The sequence below is a fragment of the Scyliorhinus canicula genome, chromosome 1 (genome assembly GCF_902713615.1).
Source record: "Scyliorhinus canicula chromosome 1, sScyCan1.1, whole genome shotgun sequence".
Classification (NCBI taxonomy): Eukaryota; Metazoa; Chordata; class Chondrichthyes; order Carcharhiniformes; family Scyliorhinidae; genus Scyliorhinus; species Scyliorhinus canicula.
Window position 1 is genome coordinate 302,105,026 of NC_052146.1, and position 18,054 is coordinate 302,123,079.

The 18,054-nt window shown below is 45.3% G+C and overlaps 1 protein-coding gene across 2 annotated transcripts in view; it reads left to right on the plus strand.

Moving 5' to 3' along the window:
* vta1 (vesicle (multivesicular body) trafficking 1) overlaps positions 1–18,054 on the plus strand; it is a 172,061-nt gene that overhangs the window by 81,364 nt on the left and 72,643 nt on the right. For both annotated transcript variants that reach the window (XM_038816597.1, XM_038816588.1), the window contains exons 3-4: positions 5,565–5,692; positions 13,296–13,371. In XM_038816597.1, coding sequence (XP_038672525.1) covers positions 5,565–5,692; positions 13,296–13,371 — 204 coding nt within the window. The remainder of the gene's footprint in view (positions 1–5,564; positions 5,693–13,295; positions 13,372–18,054) is intronic.

The following is an 18,054-nucleotide window of genomic DNA, read 5'->3' on the forward strand; positions in this document are numbered from 1 at the left end:
GCACCCCCCTCGCCCTCCGCAACTGCCCCATCACCTTGCCCGTCATCAATCTTTTTTTTAATAAATTTAGTGTACCCAATCATTTTTCCAATTAAGGGGCAATTTAGCATGGCCAATCCACCTAGCTTGCACGTTTTTGGGTTGTGGGGGCAAAACCCACGCAGACACGGGGAGAATGTGCAAACTCCACACGGACAGTGACCCAGAGCCGGGATCGAACCTGGGACCTCAGCGCCGTGAGGCGGTTGTGCTAATCACTAGGCCACCGTGCAGCCCTGTCATCAATCTTTTAAACTGCCCCTGCAGCCTCTTCCTCGCCAGCAACAACTCCTTCATGCCACCTCCCCATCCCCCACCCGAGTATCATCTATCCACCTCCACTATCTTGTCCAATAATGACCCCGTGCTCCTCCCTCCTATCCGTGAGCCTCAAACAAAACAATCTCACCTCCAACCACCGCCTTCCATGCTGCCCAGTACATGACCACCGACACCTCCGTGTTCTGATTAAGCTCCACATAATTCCCAATCACCCATGTCGCCTTTTCACATCTCACCTTAAAGTCCCGAATCCAACCTCTATCCTGGTCTTTGCGCCGTCCCAGAACTGAGCCTAACCTGCAGCCAATGCGGTGCATGGTCCGAAATCACAATTCCCGCATACTCTACCCCCACCACCTCCATCAGCACCGCGCAACTCGCCGTTAAAAAATTATCAATTCTAGAATGCACCTTGTACATGTGCGAGAAGAAGTACTCTCTCCTGGGTTCCTGAACATCCACAGGTTCACCATCCCCATACGATCCATAAACCCTCCCAGTTCCTTTGCCATCCTCGACCTTTCCATTGGGGCTCGACCGAGAGTTATAGATGTTTACAGCATGGAAACAGGCCCTTCGGCCCAGCTTGTCCATGCCGCCCAGTTTCTATCACTTCGGCTCCATCACACAATTAAAATCCCCTCCCATAATCAGCTGGTGAGTATCCAAGTCCAGAATTTCCCCCAGTACCCCCACATCATCGCAGTTGGGTGCATGTACAACCGGCGTCCCCTCCAACGTCCCACTCACTATCACATACCGCATACCTACCCGCCAGATCCCACACTTCCTGAGCCTTCCTGTTCTCTTGCCCAACAAAATGGTCACCCCCCGCCCCACGAATTCGAATCAAAACCCCAGTGAAATACTTGCCCCATCTATCCCTTCCTCAGCCTAACCTGATCCTTCACCCAGAGATGCATCTCCTGGAAAAAACATCGCCTCCGCTCTCAAACCCGTCAGATGTGCAAAAACCCCTTTTGACCAGTCCATTTAGGCCCCGGATGTTTTACGTCATGATTCTTACTAGAGGTTTACGTCTCCATTCCCCTCTATCGGCCGCCATAACCCCCCCCCATCAGTTCTTCCTCACCTAATCCCGCTCTGAACCGGGCCCATCTAAGATAGCCACCCTCTCTGCCATGACTACGCTCAACATCCAAACCTGCCACGTCGCATTCCCCTTCCCCCGCCTAGCCATTCCTAGCGACCTCTTCCCCCATCTCATCTCTATTCACTAGCATTGCTTAGCAGCATGGCAATTCCCGCCCGAAGACTCAACTCTCACACCCTCTTCCACCACCATCGCCCCCCTCCCCCACCAGTCCCTCAGCCTGCACAACTGGCCCCCAACCCCTCTGAATAACAACTAAACTATCAACACCACCCATAGGACACCATCAGGCACACCACTTACATGAAACAAAAATCACAAATAACCTCCTCCCAAAAACGAAACACCAGGTGGGGGCGGGGTGGAGAGCGTAATTGCTCACCCCCTCCCCTACCGACAAACTTACGACTTCTAAAAGATCCCCCAATTCTGAAACACACCAGTAACAGCTGTAACACCAAGTTTTGGCGGACTTATCCCCTCCATCTCACACTGCCCCTCCATTTTCCCCCAACTTATGGTCCCTTATAAAGTCTTTCTCAGGGCAGCACGGTGGCCTAGTGGTTAGCACAACCGCCTCACGGCACTGAGGTCCCAGGTTCGATCCCGGCTCTGGTTCACTGTCTGTGTGGAGTCTGCACATTCTCCTCGTGTCTGCGTGGGTTTCGCCCCCACAACCCAAAAATGTGCAGAGTAGGTGGATTGGCCACGCTAAATTGCCCCTTAATTGGAAAAAATAATTGGGTAATCTAAATTTAAAAAAAATAAATAAATAAAGTCTTTCTCCTCCTTCGGAATCTCAAAATAGTACACCTGGTTGTCAAACATTACCCAAAGTCTGGCCGGGTACAACACCCCAAAACAAATCTTTTGTCTGTACAACACCATCGTGGCCTCGTTGAATTCCATGGCCTCCTTGCCAGCTCCATGCCAATGTCCTGGTAAATCCGGACTCGATTATTCTCCCATTCACAGGCACGCTTCACCCTAGGCCCGCTTCAGAATGAGCAGCATGGTAGCACAGTGGTTAGCACTGTTGCTTCACAGCGCCAGGGTCGCAGGTTCGATTCGCAGCCTGGATCACTGTCTGTGCACAAGTCCTGAAAGACGTGCTTGTTGGGTAAATTGGACATTCTGAATTCTCCTTCTGTGTACCCGAACAGGTGTCGGAGTGTGGCGGCAAGGGGATTTTCACAGTAACTTCATTGCAGTGCTAATGTAAGCCTACTTGTGACAATAATAAAGATTATTATTATTATTACGATCTTCTTGTCCACACAATCACCACCCGCGGCGGCTCCCTTGCTCTCGGCTTCTGCCTCCGTGACCTGTTGGCCCGATCCACCTCGGGACCTGTCCAGCACCTTCTCCCCCACCAACCTGCCAGAATCCTCAAAGCATACTTTGTGGTGCGCATTCCCTCCACACCCTCCGACAGACCCACAATCCGCAAGTTCTGTCATCTGGATCTGTTCTCCTGTTCCTCCGCCTTCACTCGCAGCGACTTGCCTAGATACCCCAGGATCCCCACCTCTGCCTCAAAAGCCAACATACGAATGCTCTGGTCGGACACCACCTTTTCCACCTCGCGTATCGTTGCCCCTTGTGCCTCAAGGCACTTCTCCAGCCGATCCAACGACCCTCGTAAAGGTGCCACTGCTCCCTCAATCGCCCTCGGCCAGTCACTGTGCGTCTCCTTCCTCTGCTGCCGAAATTCCTCCTTGATGGAGCTTATCAATTGCTCCATCTGACGCTTTCCCACCAATGGCAGCCCTCTTTATCCCCCCCACCCCACCTCCGCCATTCTCGAGATTGATGCTGCACAACAGGCCTCCTCCAACTCCATTTACTGTCTTCTGTCGGGTCTGACAGCCAGTAGAAATGCCAACCCTGGGGAGAACCTCTTATCCTACTCCATCAGCTCCACCTTTCTACTGAGACTACCCCGCGAAAGGGTTAAAAGTGCCAAAACCAATATCTTCGAGCCGGAGCTGCCCTGTGTGCGACCACTCGCTCCATGGCCGCCACCGGAAGTCGACATTTCTTAATTAACGTCATTCCTGGAATGAGCTTTCATGGATGTTGTTTTTTAAATGAGCTCTGTTTTTATTGCGAAAGAAATGCAAGTCATATATGAACTATTGTGGCACTGTTAGTGTACTGCTAATTCTTCCACTTTAATGGGACATCATTTATAGTTGAGCACTGGTATTATGTGTGAGCTTTCCTTCGAAATAAGAAGCCTAATTGATACTACACTGAAAGTGTCTCCCTCACCTCCCACCTGGAAATGTTATTTTCAATGCAGGGCTCTGAAACATGACTCTCCAGCTTGTTTCAGGCTACATTCATTGTGAGACCCAGAAGACCCACTTGTATGTGCTAGAAAGCATTGCCAGAATTTTAAGGATTCCCTCTGGAGCTAGCAATTTCTGTTATTCACACAGTCAATTTCCTACCAGCTCAAAAACAATGAGGCTAATGGCATGTTTGTTTCCGATAGTCACTCCACATCCTTTAATATCTAAACAACCTTGTTTGGATGCGAGATCATTGTTGAACAATGACTTCTTGTAGAACCCAGTAATTAGCCATCTGAAGTTATTTACACTGACCAAGGACGAAACACCAAGAGGCCATTATAAATCATGAACTTGGAAGTGAATTCAATACCTAACAATGAGTTTAAACAAAGATATTTCTGAAACCTGAAGGAGTACTTGGAATATGAATGAGACTTGTAAGAGATTTAGTCAATCTGCCTCTTGTTTTTGTTGAATGATTTAATCGTCAAAGCACCGCAACATCAGGCGAGGGTAGGCGAGTGACTGAAAATGGAAATACAGATATTGCTGTCTGAGATGTGCCACTAGTAGGCATGCAATATCGCCATTGTGTTCTCTGGCTCCCCATTCAGTGCATTGAACAGTGCGAGGTTTCTCTATTTACGTCGTAATTGCAAAATCAAACCCGCAAAAGAAAATCGGTTTGTCCATTTCAACCAAAGTGCCATTCAAGCAGCCTGATGTGTGCAAATTATTATTTTTTTGAAAATAAATTTAGAGTACCCAATTCATTTTTTCCAATTAAGGGGCAATTTAGCCTGGCCAATCCATCTACCCTACACATCTTTGGGTTGTGGGGGCGAAACCCACGCAAACACGGAGAGAATGTGCAAACTCCACACGGGCAATGACCCAGTGCCGCGATCGAACCTGGGACCTCGGCGCCATGAGGCAGCAGTGCTGACCACTGCGCCACCGTGCTGCCCTTGTGTAAATTATTTATGGTCAACATTTCCAACACTGACAATTAACTATTACAAGTGTGGAATCCCATTCCTTTCAGGTTTTAATAGTTGGGTTTTTATAAAGTCTGAAATTAGGCATTCTTTTTACTTTGTCACTTCTCTCTGTGTCTCCCTCTCTTTCTCCTTTCGTCCTGATTCGACTATGATTGAGTTCACCATTCTAGCTTACACTTCCGTTCGTTTCACAATCTGGTTAAGGAAATGCACACTTGGCTTACCCTGTTTATTTACTCACGTCCCATATGACCTGTAGAGGGCCATCTCCCACCTGCAGCACTTGAAGGGTAAAATGTAACTGATATTTAACCAGATAAAGTCAAGTCTAATTAGCAACAGGCACCATTTGTTGATCCGACGCAGCAATTTGTGGGTCAGTCTATAAGTTGTTGTTGCCCTGGTTCTTCCGGTTTCATGGTGAGTGAGGTATTTCTCATCCGACATCAAAACTTTTCTAAGCCTGTCTGTCATTAATCTATAACGGATAGAGTATTTTTCACCTTTTTAGAAAATTAGCATTTCACGTGACTCTCTTTAGACTGAGAATCGAGGTGTAAGGCCGAAGAGTTCAAGATAGCTAGAGCGTGGAGTGGATAAATCAGGGAGTGGTGATGAGGTAACACCAAGTGGTTTATGTTTTCAAACATTCTGAAAGGAAGGGGTTCCAGTTGGAAACACTTGATGATAACAAAGCCTTTCTCCTCCCACGCCCCAACTCTCCTTCCCTTGTCAAAAACAGATGCTGTTGCATCTGCCAAAAAATGAATTGTTGTTTCAAAAGCATTAAAGCCGGCTCCCGTTTTTCTTTCATCTCCCTTTCAGATGAAGAGTCAGTTGGGTGACAACGAATCAATAACGCAGGACGTGGTGGGGAATGCCCATGTTGAGAACTATGCCTACAAGATGTTCCTCTATGCAGATACTGAAGATCGGGCAGGAAGATTTCACAAGTAGGTCTGCTTTTCTTAAAAAGAAAAATTCCGATACAGCATCATGACATATCACGTATTCCAATGACTTGGAGCAACCAGCTGAAGCCTTCCATCAAAGACTTGTAAAGTCACTGCCCATGATATTCTGCATTGCCACAGGTGTCCCGAAAAATTGTGGGTTTAGAGTTTGTGTAGCTCTGTGAGCCAAGGGAAAGTCTGGTTCCAAAATGAATTTTAAATTTTAAAAAATCCATTCTTTAGAAGTTAATCTTCTATCAGGTGAGTGTCACAAACGGCAGATATTCAATCCTTTCTTTGTTAGAGACATCTAGAATTAGCAAGGAGGAAATGTCTGGTGTTCTCGAGCTCAGATTGCCATGGGCCTTTTCGCCGGTTGATGGATTTAAGACTCTCGATCACTTATAAGCCAGTTTGTATCATGGTAGGAAATGGTGTACGTGTGCAGTTTGTGGAGATGCAGAAAGTTGCGTCGATTACAAAGCCAAACAGTGTGCCACAAGGAAAGTCATTATACTTTGAATTGGGAGGGTAGCACGGAGAGGAGATCATTGGAGCAACTTCCTGAAGAGAAGGTAAAAGGCCTAAAGAGTCTCTGTGAGCCACGTGTTGCCCCTGGGCCCAGATGATAAGTTGGTGGATGAATGACTGCTCCATGATCAAACCTTTATCAGCGATGCTGTCAAGCTAACCACCAGAAAGTATATGAAAGGGTTCTTCGATTCCTGCACCAACATTAACATGCTTTCGTATTTTCTGTTTTTGCATTCTGAGTTTTGGAGAGAGGAAGAATTAATATTTCTTATTTGTGTATGAAGCGCTTTGGGATATTTGATTGTCATGCATATGTCATGTTGCTGATACCAGTAAAACTAAACTTTCATCTGAATTTAGATTTTTTTTTAAAGAAAATGGCCTGCTAGATATTTAAGATAGTAAATGCTCGTCAGCTGAATCAACCTGTGCTGCTTAACCTCTGATTCTGCCCTCTGTGATTGGTAGAATGTGAATGACTACTTGCATTTCTGTTCCACATTGAATGGAGAAAACATCCAAAGTGCTTTCGTAGAATTTACAGTGCAGAAGGAGGCCATTCGGCCCATCGAGTCTGCACCGGCTCTTGGAAAGAGCACCCTACCCAAGGTCAACACCTCCACCCTATCCCCATAACCCAGAAACCCCACCCAACACTAAGGGCAATTTTGGACACTAAGGGCAATTTATCATGGCCAATCCACCTAACCTGCACATCGTTGGACTGTGGGGGGAAATTGGATCACCCGGAGGAAACCCACGCACACACGGGAGGATTAAGGGATTCACGGGAATTATGTTGTGAGAGTTGGTCAAATAGTTAAGTAGATGGGTGCTGAGGAAGTGTTGAAGTTGAAAAGATAAGTGGAGAGACGGTGAAGTTTAGAGAGAGAATTCCAGAGAGAAGGGTCAAAATGGCCAAATATCTGCCACCATAGTGGGGTGAAAATGGTGCAGGGGTGGGAGTATGCAATAGGCAAGAGTTGGTAGACAGAAGCATGTTTTGGGGAAAAGAAGACTGGAGGAGGGAATGGCAAGTGAAGAAAAGGGTTTGAAAATTAAGACAAGGGTTTTCAACATCATACATGAGCGCGATGAGTTACTGTAATTGCATAGCCAAGCAAAATAATTTATACGGGTCGTACGCTTAAATAAATTGCCCATACACTCAAATGAAATTAAAGCATGGTTAATTTTTAGAGAATGTTCAGTTTCAGCGGAAGTTTTAAATTTTTCATATTCAAATGAAGAGTTACTTCAGAACTGTTAATCTATCTTTCTCCAATCAATGTATTGCATTTCACAAATTTATTGTGGCTTCAGATTCTCTGCATTCTCTTTACCCCCATTTCAATACATTCAAACCTCGGGTGTTGGGCACAATGGAAGTAGGTACTACACCTAGGATTACCCAATCTTGTTGGATGAATGTCTGGAGCTTTCCTCACTTGAACTGCCACCTCCAGCCACCTGCCCAATCTCACAGCCTCCGTCTATCTACAGTATTTTATAACTGGTGACAAATACTCCCATGATGTTTCCCAGGTTTGTTGCAACAGTAGCCAAGTGATTAATCTTTCATTCCTGAAAGTCTAGGACAACCTCAGAAGGTTAGTAACCCTACCTAACCCCCAGCACGGCTGACAGAACCACAGGATTTCCTACAGCGCCGAAGGAGGCCATCAAGTCTGCCCTGAACCTCTGAAAGAGCACCCTACCTCTGCCCACTCCCCTGCCCTATCCCGTAACCCCATTACCCACCTAACCTGCACATCTCTGGATACAAAGGGGTAACTTAGCATGGCCAATCCACTTAACCCGCAGATCTTTGGTTGGACTATGGGGGGAAACCGGAGCACCCGGAGGAAACCCATGCAGACATGGGGAGAAAGTGCAAACGCCACAGTCACCCAAGGCTGGAATTGAACCCAGGCTCCTGGTGCTGTGAGGCTGCAGTGCTAATCACTGTGCCACCGTGCTGCATATAATGCAAATTAATAACAATCTTTATTGTCACAAATAGGCTTATATTAAAGCCTCAATGAAGTTAATATGAAAAGCCCCGAGTCACCACATTCCAGTGCCTGTTCTGATACACAGAGGGAGAATTCAGAATATCCAAATTACCTAGCACGTCTTTCAGGACTTGTGGGAGGAAACTGGAGCACCCGAAGGAAACCCACGCAGACACAGGGAGAACGTGCAGACTCCACACAGACAGTGACCCAAGCCAGGAATCGAACCTGGGACCCTGGAGCTGTGAAGCAACAGCGCTACCCACTGTGCTACCGTGCTACCTAAGATACTGCAAACTTTTCCATTCTAAAAATCTTCCTTCACCTGCATCGATTTCCCTGATGTAAACCCATTCCCTTATATTGCATTTTGCAGATTCTGCCAAGCGTGACCTGAATTGGCGAACTAAGGCTCAAGGAACAGGGCCTGGTTTATCCTGTGTTTGGCCAGGCAGCCAATGTTTATGAAGCTACCCACCTGGTGGCCAGCACTGCTCTGGAATGCAGGACCAGCGGAGCGAAGGCTCTGCTTGTGTAGGGCTGCATGCATCTAACCAAGTACTATTCAACTGATGCTGGAATTCCATAACTTGGCTCACAGTCCAGCAACTGTGTAGAAAATGGTGCACTCGGATGGATCATTGGGGAAGCTGTAGATCCATAGAATTTGCAGAGCAGAAGGAGGCCATTTGGCCCATGGAGTCTGCACCAGCCCTTGGAAAGAGCACCCCATTTAAACCCACGCCTCCGCCCTATCCCCGTAACCACACCCAACCTTTTTGGACACTAAGGGCAATTTAGCATGGCCAATCCACCTAGCCTGCACATCTTTGGACTGTGGGAGGAAACCAGAGCACGTGGAGGAAACCCACGCAGACACTGGGAGAACGTGCAGACTCTGCACAGACAGCGAGCCAAACCGGGAATCGAACCTGGGGCCCTGGAGCTGTGAAGAAACTGTGTTAACCACTGTGCTACTGTGCTGCCCCATGAGGGGTGCCCTACAACGCTCCATTGGTTAAAGAGTGGAGTCCAATGCAGCCAATGACAGAGAGGTAGGACATGGCCAGTGCGATGTCTGCTTTTAAAGGAGGCTTTTTGGGGGCTGTAGAAGATTCACCAAAATGTCAAAATGGACACTGAAATTCTGCTTATTAATGGAGCAGGGATGCTTTTATGGTGCAATGTATTTCCAACAGGACATCCCAGTTAATAAGCACAATGTATATTTATCAGCAAGATGTGTTCCTTGGCACCTCCAACCGCCTGTAACTAAAACCAGGTTTCTAAATTGTACATAAATTACTCAAGGAGCCATAAAAAGTGAGTAGATTAAAGGGAGAGGAAAAAGAAAAAAAACGTCTATTTCAATGAGCAGGGAACATAAATTCTAGAGAGTATAAATTATTGAGAGGGACAACAAGGGCTGAAAGATGGAGAGAAATAAACGTTCATTTAATTCTGCCCTCTCACAGACCCAGACTGTCTGAAGTGTTCTAAGAGAAAGGGGCACTTGAAATTACTTCCATTTCTGGGGTTTCTCATAACCTTAACAAGGTCTGCAATTAACTCATAATGAGCACACTTTGATCGAGGGGAACAGCAAGTCATAGTTCATGCTCTTGAACTCTGCTCTTCCATCACTATTGTGATATAAATGCAGTGACAGTTAACTGGGCAGCATAGTGGGTATCACAGTTTCTTCACCGCTCCAGGGTCCCAGGTTCGATTCCCGGCTTGGGTCAATGTCTGTGCGGAGTCTGCACGTTCTCCCCGTGCCTGCGTGGGTTTCCTCCAGGTGCTCCGGTTTTCTCCGACAGTCCAAAGATGTGCAGGTTAGGTGGATTGGCCATGTTAAATTGCCCTTAGTGTCCACAAAGGTTAGGTTGGGTTACGGGGATAAAGGGGATAGGGTGGAGGCGTGGGGCTTAAGTGGGGTGCTGGTTTAGCACACTAGGCTAAATCACTGGCTTTTAAAGCAGACCAAGGCAATCCAGCAGCACTGTTCAATTCCCGTACCAGCCTCCCCGAAAAGGCGCCGGAATGTGGCGACTAGGGGCTTTTCACAGTAACTTCATTGAAGCCTACTCGTGACAATAAGTGATTTTCATTTCTTTCCAGGGGCCGGTGCAGACTCGATGGGCTGAATGGCCTCTTTCTGCACTGTATGTTTTATGATTCTATGAGATTTAATAGTGTGAAGTTTGCACATTCTCTTCAAGCCTGCGTGGGTTTCCTCCGGGTGCTCCGGTTTCCTCCCTCAGTCCAAAGATGTGCAAGTTAGGTGGATTGGCCATGCTAAGTTGCCCCTTAGGGTTGGGTTGCAGGAATAGGGTGGGTATTGGCCTTGGCTAGGGTGGTCATTCGAAGGGTGGGTGCAGACTCATTGGTTCGAATGGCCTCCTTCTGCATGTAGGGATTCTATGATTCTATATTTAAGGTAACTAGCAAAAGAGCTAAATGGCCTATGAGTATTTAATTTTACATAGCAAGTTATGATCTGGAATGCACTTCCTGAAGGGATAGTGGAAGCAAATTTGACAGTCATTTTCAAAGGGAGTTGTATGTATACCCCCCTGAGATCTAACTCTGAAACTACAGCCTGCTGTCTCTCCTGACTGCAGAATGCAGATTCATCGTGCCCATTTCTCACTCCCCACTTGTCCGCGCTTGGTGTGTGCAGAGTGTCAGAACTGTTCTGTGGAATGCAGGGGACCACCTCTTCAATGTCAGTGGGGTGTTAGTTGGGATATTGTAAGAGTTCCACACAGCAAGAGATTCTGGGTGATCTTGGCTGTGTGTGATCTAGGCTGAGTGGTAAGTGGCAGCAAGCATGAAAGAATCTCCTGTCCAAGCACAATGCACCTGAGGGCGCCTTTTGAGTAGCCCAGCAACTGAGGCCCGGGCTGGCGAGGCTGCTTCCCCCTCTCCGAGTTTGAAAATGAAAGTGAGCGAGTAGGAGGAAGTACAGAGAGAGAGAGACATGCACACAAACACCCCCCCACACGCACATGCACAGCCCGCCCCCCCCCCCCCCCCCCCCCCCCCACACACACACACACACACACACACACACACACACACACACACACACACACATATATATATATATATCACTTCTTGCATATTGGACCGCTTGACCACCCGAGACAAAATCATGGCATTATCCAGCATGCAAATGGCTATTTGGCCCAAGTGTGACTGTGGCAGCTCTTTGAAACACCTATTCAACAAGTTCTCTTTTTCAAGCCCAGCAAAATATTTCCATTTTTACTATAATATCCAATCCGTAATCCAAATTTTGTGCAGATAATTTAAAAAATAAATATTAACGCAAGCTGTTTTTTTTTTTGAAACACGAGATACAAAATAGCTAATATGAGTATAATCAGATCCCTGCTACATAAAGAAAGAACCGGCCTTCATTTATATGACTGGATAGCAACGATCTGATTGTACTCATTTTAGCTATTGTGTTTTTCTGGGCCCTCAGGAAGGAACAAGTGTGTTTTGGTATCAAATTAACTTTTTGAAAGCAGATATGTCAGGCTTTTTGCACACAGCAGGATCCAACGATATGGCGTGTGACCGACTGATGTGTTTTTGGTGGAGTTCGTCATAGGAGGAACGTTAGCCAGAATACCAGGCGGACTGCTGACCTCTAAATTATGCCTGGAATCTCTTAACAAACCGCAAGATCTCAGTTCAATGGGTTGACTGCTGGATGTCACCTCCAGCAATGCGGCACTCCCTCAACACTGCAGTGAGTGTCAGCCTCAATTATGGTCACAAATCTGTTCTGAGGTTTAAATCCACACTGTTCTGACACCAGAGGTTGGAGTGCAAGCTGAGGCAACTGGTACGTCTCTTGAAGAGAATGTCTGGACATTAGGCAGGGACCTGACATTTGTTTTGAACCACTGTAGAGTTGCCCATCAGAGCGAGGGGGGCTCTGAATCTAGTTAACTTGATGTTTGTTCTGATTTGACAAGTTTTCAAAGGTTTTGGCAGCAAACACGCTGTTTGGGCAGGGAAGACACGACCATCGCACTGATTTGACTCCATTGTTTGCTGCAAACATCAACTCGGGATAAATATAGTGTAAACGGGTCAATGGACACATTTTACACCAGGTGGCACAAAGGTGTCTGAAAACAGATCAAAAAGAATACCCATTTGTTCTGTGTCTCCATTTTTTCAGTGATGGCCAGGAAAATCTGTTCCGGAAAACGAACTCTGCCTCTCAGTTCCTTTTTTAAAATATAAATTACGTTACATGGTAACCTACCAAAATAAATAAACTGTTGTTTGTGGTACCTCAAACTTCTTTCTGTCTGAGGTCATTGGTTAATGTGTTTGTAGTCGCATGAACCTTTGACGCTTCTAAACTGTTCAGAGTACAAGACTTAATAATACCCAGGAGACTTATATAGAGAATAAATTGACTACAAGGGACAGCAAATTGAGAGATTTGTTAGTTGCTTTTAGTGCCTTAAAATCAAATCAATCCCTATTATGATTAGTCCACTAGTTTACTGCGTCTGATCAGGAGAATAAGCTGCCGACCTACCAATCCTACCTGGTTTTGCCTACGTGACTTCAATCTGAAGTTGACTTTAGGTGCCTCTCTTTCTTCTTCTTCTTCCTCCTCCTCCTCCTCCTCCTCCTCCTCCTCCTCCTCCCCCTCCCTCTCCCTGCCAGCAAGGTATTCCCTTAATAGTGTTGCTCACATCCTAAAAACAGAAGAAAGAAACTTTTGTCTTTAGGAATCCACTTGAAAATGGTGCATGGCTCTATAACCAATAATCTTAACAGTGAGACATTGTATACAGGTGGTTTATAGTCACTGCACAAGTGTTCTTGATGAACAACAGACCTGTGTTTTGCATTTATTTGCCAAAAAAACTTGCAGGTAAAATGTTAACAGTTGTAACGACTTTGGAACTAACTTGTTTGAGACTGTCAACTGTATTTGTGTTGAAGAGATAGCGTAGTCTTAATATGGATTTAAAGCCTATTCCTGGTACTTTGAAGTAATATTTTGTTTTCCACAGAAACATGATCAAGTCATTCTATACCGCCAGCCTGTTATATGATGTGCTTACTGTTTTCGGGGAGCTCACTGAAGAGGCAAGTATAACTCCATCCAAAAATGCATTGTGTGCTGTGATTTAACTTTCGATCTTGCAATCATATAACTATGTATTGTGACACACCTACCTGGGAAGCTGGGATTTGAATCTGAAACACAAAGGTTGTTTGTATTTAAAGAGTTGCGTTTATGTAGTGCCATCCATGTGATTAAGACATCCCAAAGTGCTTCACGGCCAATGAGCCACTTTTGAAGTGAAATTACTGCTCTTATTTGCGCAACCACATGCTTGTTGGGTGAATTGGACATTCTGAATTCTCCCTCCGTGTACCCGAACAGGTGCCGGAATGTGGCGACTCGGGGCTTTTCACAGTAACATCATTGCAGTGTTAATGTAAGCCTACTTGTGACAATAAAGATTATTTAAAAAAAATTAAATGGCTACTCACCATCTCGGTTCCCCCCAGCAGCCACTCTGCCAGCTTCACATTTTAATCGGCGCCCACGTGACCACAGGCTGGGGAGGCGTTTAGATCTCGAGAGACCCTTAGATGGGGGCCGTTCCCGTTAATTGTATGGAGATTGGCTTGAAGTGATGATTATGAGGGACATGGATAGAGTGGATGGGCAGGCCCTCTTTGCCAGGGTGCAGGGGTCAGTCACCAGGGGGCATAGGTTTAAGGTCCGTGGGGCAAAGGTTCGAGGAGATGTGCAAGGCAGGTTCTTTACGCAGAGGGTGGTGAGTGCCTGGAACGCGTTGCCAGGGGAGGTTGTGGAAGCCGCTACATTAACGGCATTCAAAAGACATCTTGACAAGCACTTGGATAGGATGGGTCAAGAGGGATACGGCACAAGGAAGTGCTGAGGGTTTTGGCAAAGGTTGATATCGTGACTGGTACAGGCTTGGAGGGCCAAAGGACCTGTTCCTGTGCTGTTTTGTTCTTTGGGGCTTTTATGTTAGTATTGATTTATTCAGTGCATTCTCTGTGGTGGCATTAATGTTTTTATTGTAGTCCTTTTCCCGCTCTTTCCTGTTCTATCTACCTTCATTCAACTTTCAGGACATTGTATTTGAACCATCTGGTTTCTGTTTATCCATCACACTTCACTTCAACCACATCATGCATTTAAGCCCAGGTCTTGTTTTTACTCCCAAAATCTATAATCACACATTTCACAATGTTACATTTCATCTTCCACCTTTTTGCCTGTTGTGCTAACCTGTCTATATCCTCCTGTGGTCTTTTACAGTCATTCTCTGCATTTTGCCCAACTTTTGTGTCATCAGATCTTGGGATACTGTTTCCTTATAAGTGAGAACTTTAGTGAGACCAATAATGGACCTAGCACGGCCCCTCATGTATACGACTTCCAATCACTCCCCAATTTCCACTACACCCATTAACCTTGACCTTTGGTCTCCATTTGTCAGCCAAATTTCGATCTGTGCTGTATTTTGTGTTGAACCTTGAACCTTAATTTTACTAACTAGCATCTTGGGAGACAAGTTATTGTGAATACGTTTCGAAAACTCATGCATGCTATATTTGCAGCATACTCCTCATCTGTCTAATTGGTCACTTCCTGAAACCATTTCTGTATTATCAAGCGCAACATTTATTTTACAAATTTGCACTAGCTGTTTTTGATTAACCAATAAAATTCTAAATGCTTTCTGATTTTATTGCGTTATTGCTTATCCGCTTATACTTAAATTAAATAGATTCAAGCGTAAGGAGCTCTCTTTAATTGCCCATCGCTGGCAAATTCATGGAAGTCAAAAGGACATCATTAAATAAATCAGAATTGATATTTACACAGCATGTATGCACAAGTTGCAGCAAGATCAATTTAAAATTACTTTTGCGAGCTGATGACGCAGAATGTATTGTGAAAGTTATGTTCTGTCTTTTTATGGATCTTTTAAAAAAGGGTTTGTGCTGAAATGCTGCCACAGTAGATTGAGGGAGTAAAACATTGCCTCTTAAATTATTTTTTTAAGAGAAATCTAATTCACTCAAGGTTGGCTACTTGTCAGATCCTCATGTGTTTTCATGCCCTGAACCTCACCATTGCGCAGTACTGCTGCCTCACAGTGCCAGGGACTCTGATTCGATTCTGCCTTTGGGTGACTGTCTGTGTGGAGTCTGCACATTCTCCCCGTGTCTGTGTCGGTTTACACCTCATGCTCCGGTTTCCTCCCACAGTCCAAAGATGTGCAGGTTCAGTGGGGTTCTGGGGGATAGGACAGGGGAGTAGGCCCATGTAGGGTGCTGTTTCGGAGGTTTGGTGCATTTCAGTGGGCCAAATGGTCTCCTTCTGCACTGTAGGTATTCTGTGTAATCTGGCCCAACACAAAGTGAAGTTAGCCTAGTAAACTGGACTTAAAAACGAGGAAGGAATTGGCACCCAGGTGTGCATGAGCATTGATGTGCCAATTTGCTGCATCATGAACTGTTTGTATTCAACCAAGACACATAGGCACACCAATTTACAGACTCTGAGCATACCTTCAGTCACTGAGTGGAGGCTGCGTTTTTTTAAAAAGCAAAACTTATGCCAGCCCAGGCTGCATCTCAGTTTGCACTGAGCTGAGGTATAGCTTTACTGTCTGAGCAAAGAAATAGGTTTGTATATTGGACAAGGTGAACTGTGTGGATGTGAGAGAGCATGAAGAAAGGAATTTTTGTTTTATCGATCAGTGGCATTTCTAAATGAGCCTGGTAAAAATGCAAATATCAAAATTGAGCTACTGTAATAGGAATAGCTTGTGGTGACTTGTTCCCTATCACCCCTATTTCCGTCCCTGCTACTGAGCTCCCATACAGATATAATCAGGCAGTAGGCAACTAGGTTATTACAGATAGTTCTGTCTGCTTTTACGCATCAAAACTAAAAATAAAAAGATGCAAAGTCCTGCACAGCACTTTTTGCAGCATTGGGCTGTCCCAAAACAATTTCTAACCCATAAAGGTTAATGTAGATGACTAGATAATCTTTTTTAGTGATTGATTCTGGGATCAGCATGGCCTGAACGGGAGGAGAAAACCCCCGCTGTTCCTTGAAATTGTGCCATGGGATCTTCGCCTACCTGAGAACATAAATTAAGATCAAATAATTGCCTTGAGGGGTTGTGGAGTCGGTCTTAATGTGAACTGTGTGGGCATGTTTATTTTAAATCTGGACTTTATTTTTTCCATTCAGTAATTTTCTTCCCGTGTTCACTCGCGAGGAGGAACGTCAAATGCAGCTGTACATGCTGTAGGACCTCGATGCCTAGATTGCCATTCTTAATATGTAAGCCCAACAGTGAAAGTTAGCATAATGTTCAAGAGTAGAACTATTTCTCTCCTTGCCCTGTGTGCACCTAACGCTGGCTCGGAATTGGGGTTGGAACTCTGGCGGATGTTGTTTGCCTTCTGCTCGGTCTTGGAAATCAGTCAGCAGTTTACCATGTCTTTTGGCCAGTCTAATGGAAAAGATTCATTTTTTCCTCCGTTAAATCTGAAACAATTACGCACTGATTCTTATAAGCGATTTAATCTAAGTGTTTAAATATGAAGGAAAGTTTGAAATAGTCCATTTGCAATGGTTGAGACATCTACAGCAAAGGAGTTTAGATCTAAGAATGCATTTTTAAAATTTATCAAAGAGCAGGAAAAATGTATTTTTCGAGGCTTGTGAGGGTGAATTGCACTACCAGAGTTAGTAACAAAAAACAGATGAATAGATTTAATCTATGAATAATTAAATAGGGAGTTAGAGGATCAGGGATTTAAGGACATGATGTAAAAATGTCTAATATGGGAGATAAGCATCTGTACAGATTTGTGCCCAAATGATCTGTTTCTGTATTGTAGTTTCAACCCCCTTGATGTTACATATCATCGAATCCCTACAGTGAAGGACGCCATTCAGCTCATCGAGTCCACACCGACCCTCTAAAAGATCACCCTCCCCAGCTCCCCCCGCAATTCCTGTAACCCCACCTAACATTCACACTCAAGGGCAATTCATTTCTCTCCGATCCACCTAACCTGCACATCTTTGGACTGTGGGAGGAAATCAGAGCACCAGGAGGAATCCCACACAGACACGGGGAGAAAGTGCAAACACCACACAGTCACCCAAGGCCAGAATTGAACCTGGGTCCCTGGAGTTGTGAGGCAGCAGTGCTAACCACTGTATCCTGCAACCTTCGTCAGACTCCACAAGCGACTCTCTCTTCAACCCTGCCTTTGGCTGTTTCCTATAACACCTGCCATCTTCCACTCAGTCATTCACAATGTGTAGTGTATAGAATAGATACTTAGTGATACTAGGAGTAAGAAACTTAAGATACTTGTCAGGCAAAGGGATTAAGTGTTTCCAGAACCAAGGCAGGTAGACAGAGTTAAAAGGAAGATCAGCTATGATCTAATTAGGAATCTTTATTATTGTCACAAGTAGGCTTACATTAACACTGCAGTGAAGTTACTGTGAAAATCCCCCAGTCGCCACATTCCGGCGCCTGTTCGGGTACACAGAGGGAGAATTCAGAATGGCCAATTCACCGAACAAGAATTCCAGAGGCGGTTTCTGGGACTGAATGGCCTGCTTCTCTCTCTTTGTTTCTGTATTATGCTTGTTTCCACGGGGAAAGGCCGAGAAGACTTAATGCAAGTTTTTAAAATTCTGACTTTTAATAAGATGAGACGGTAAAGTCCAATTCCTCTGGCTAA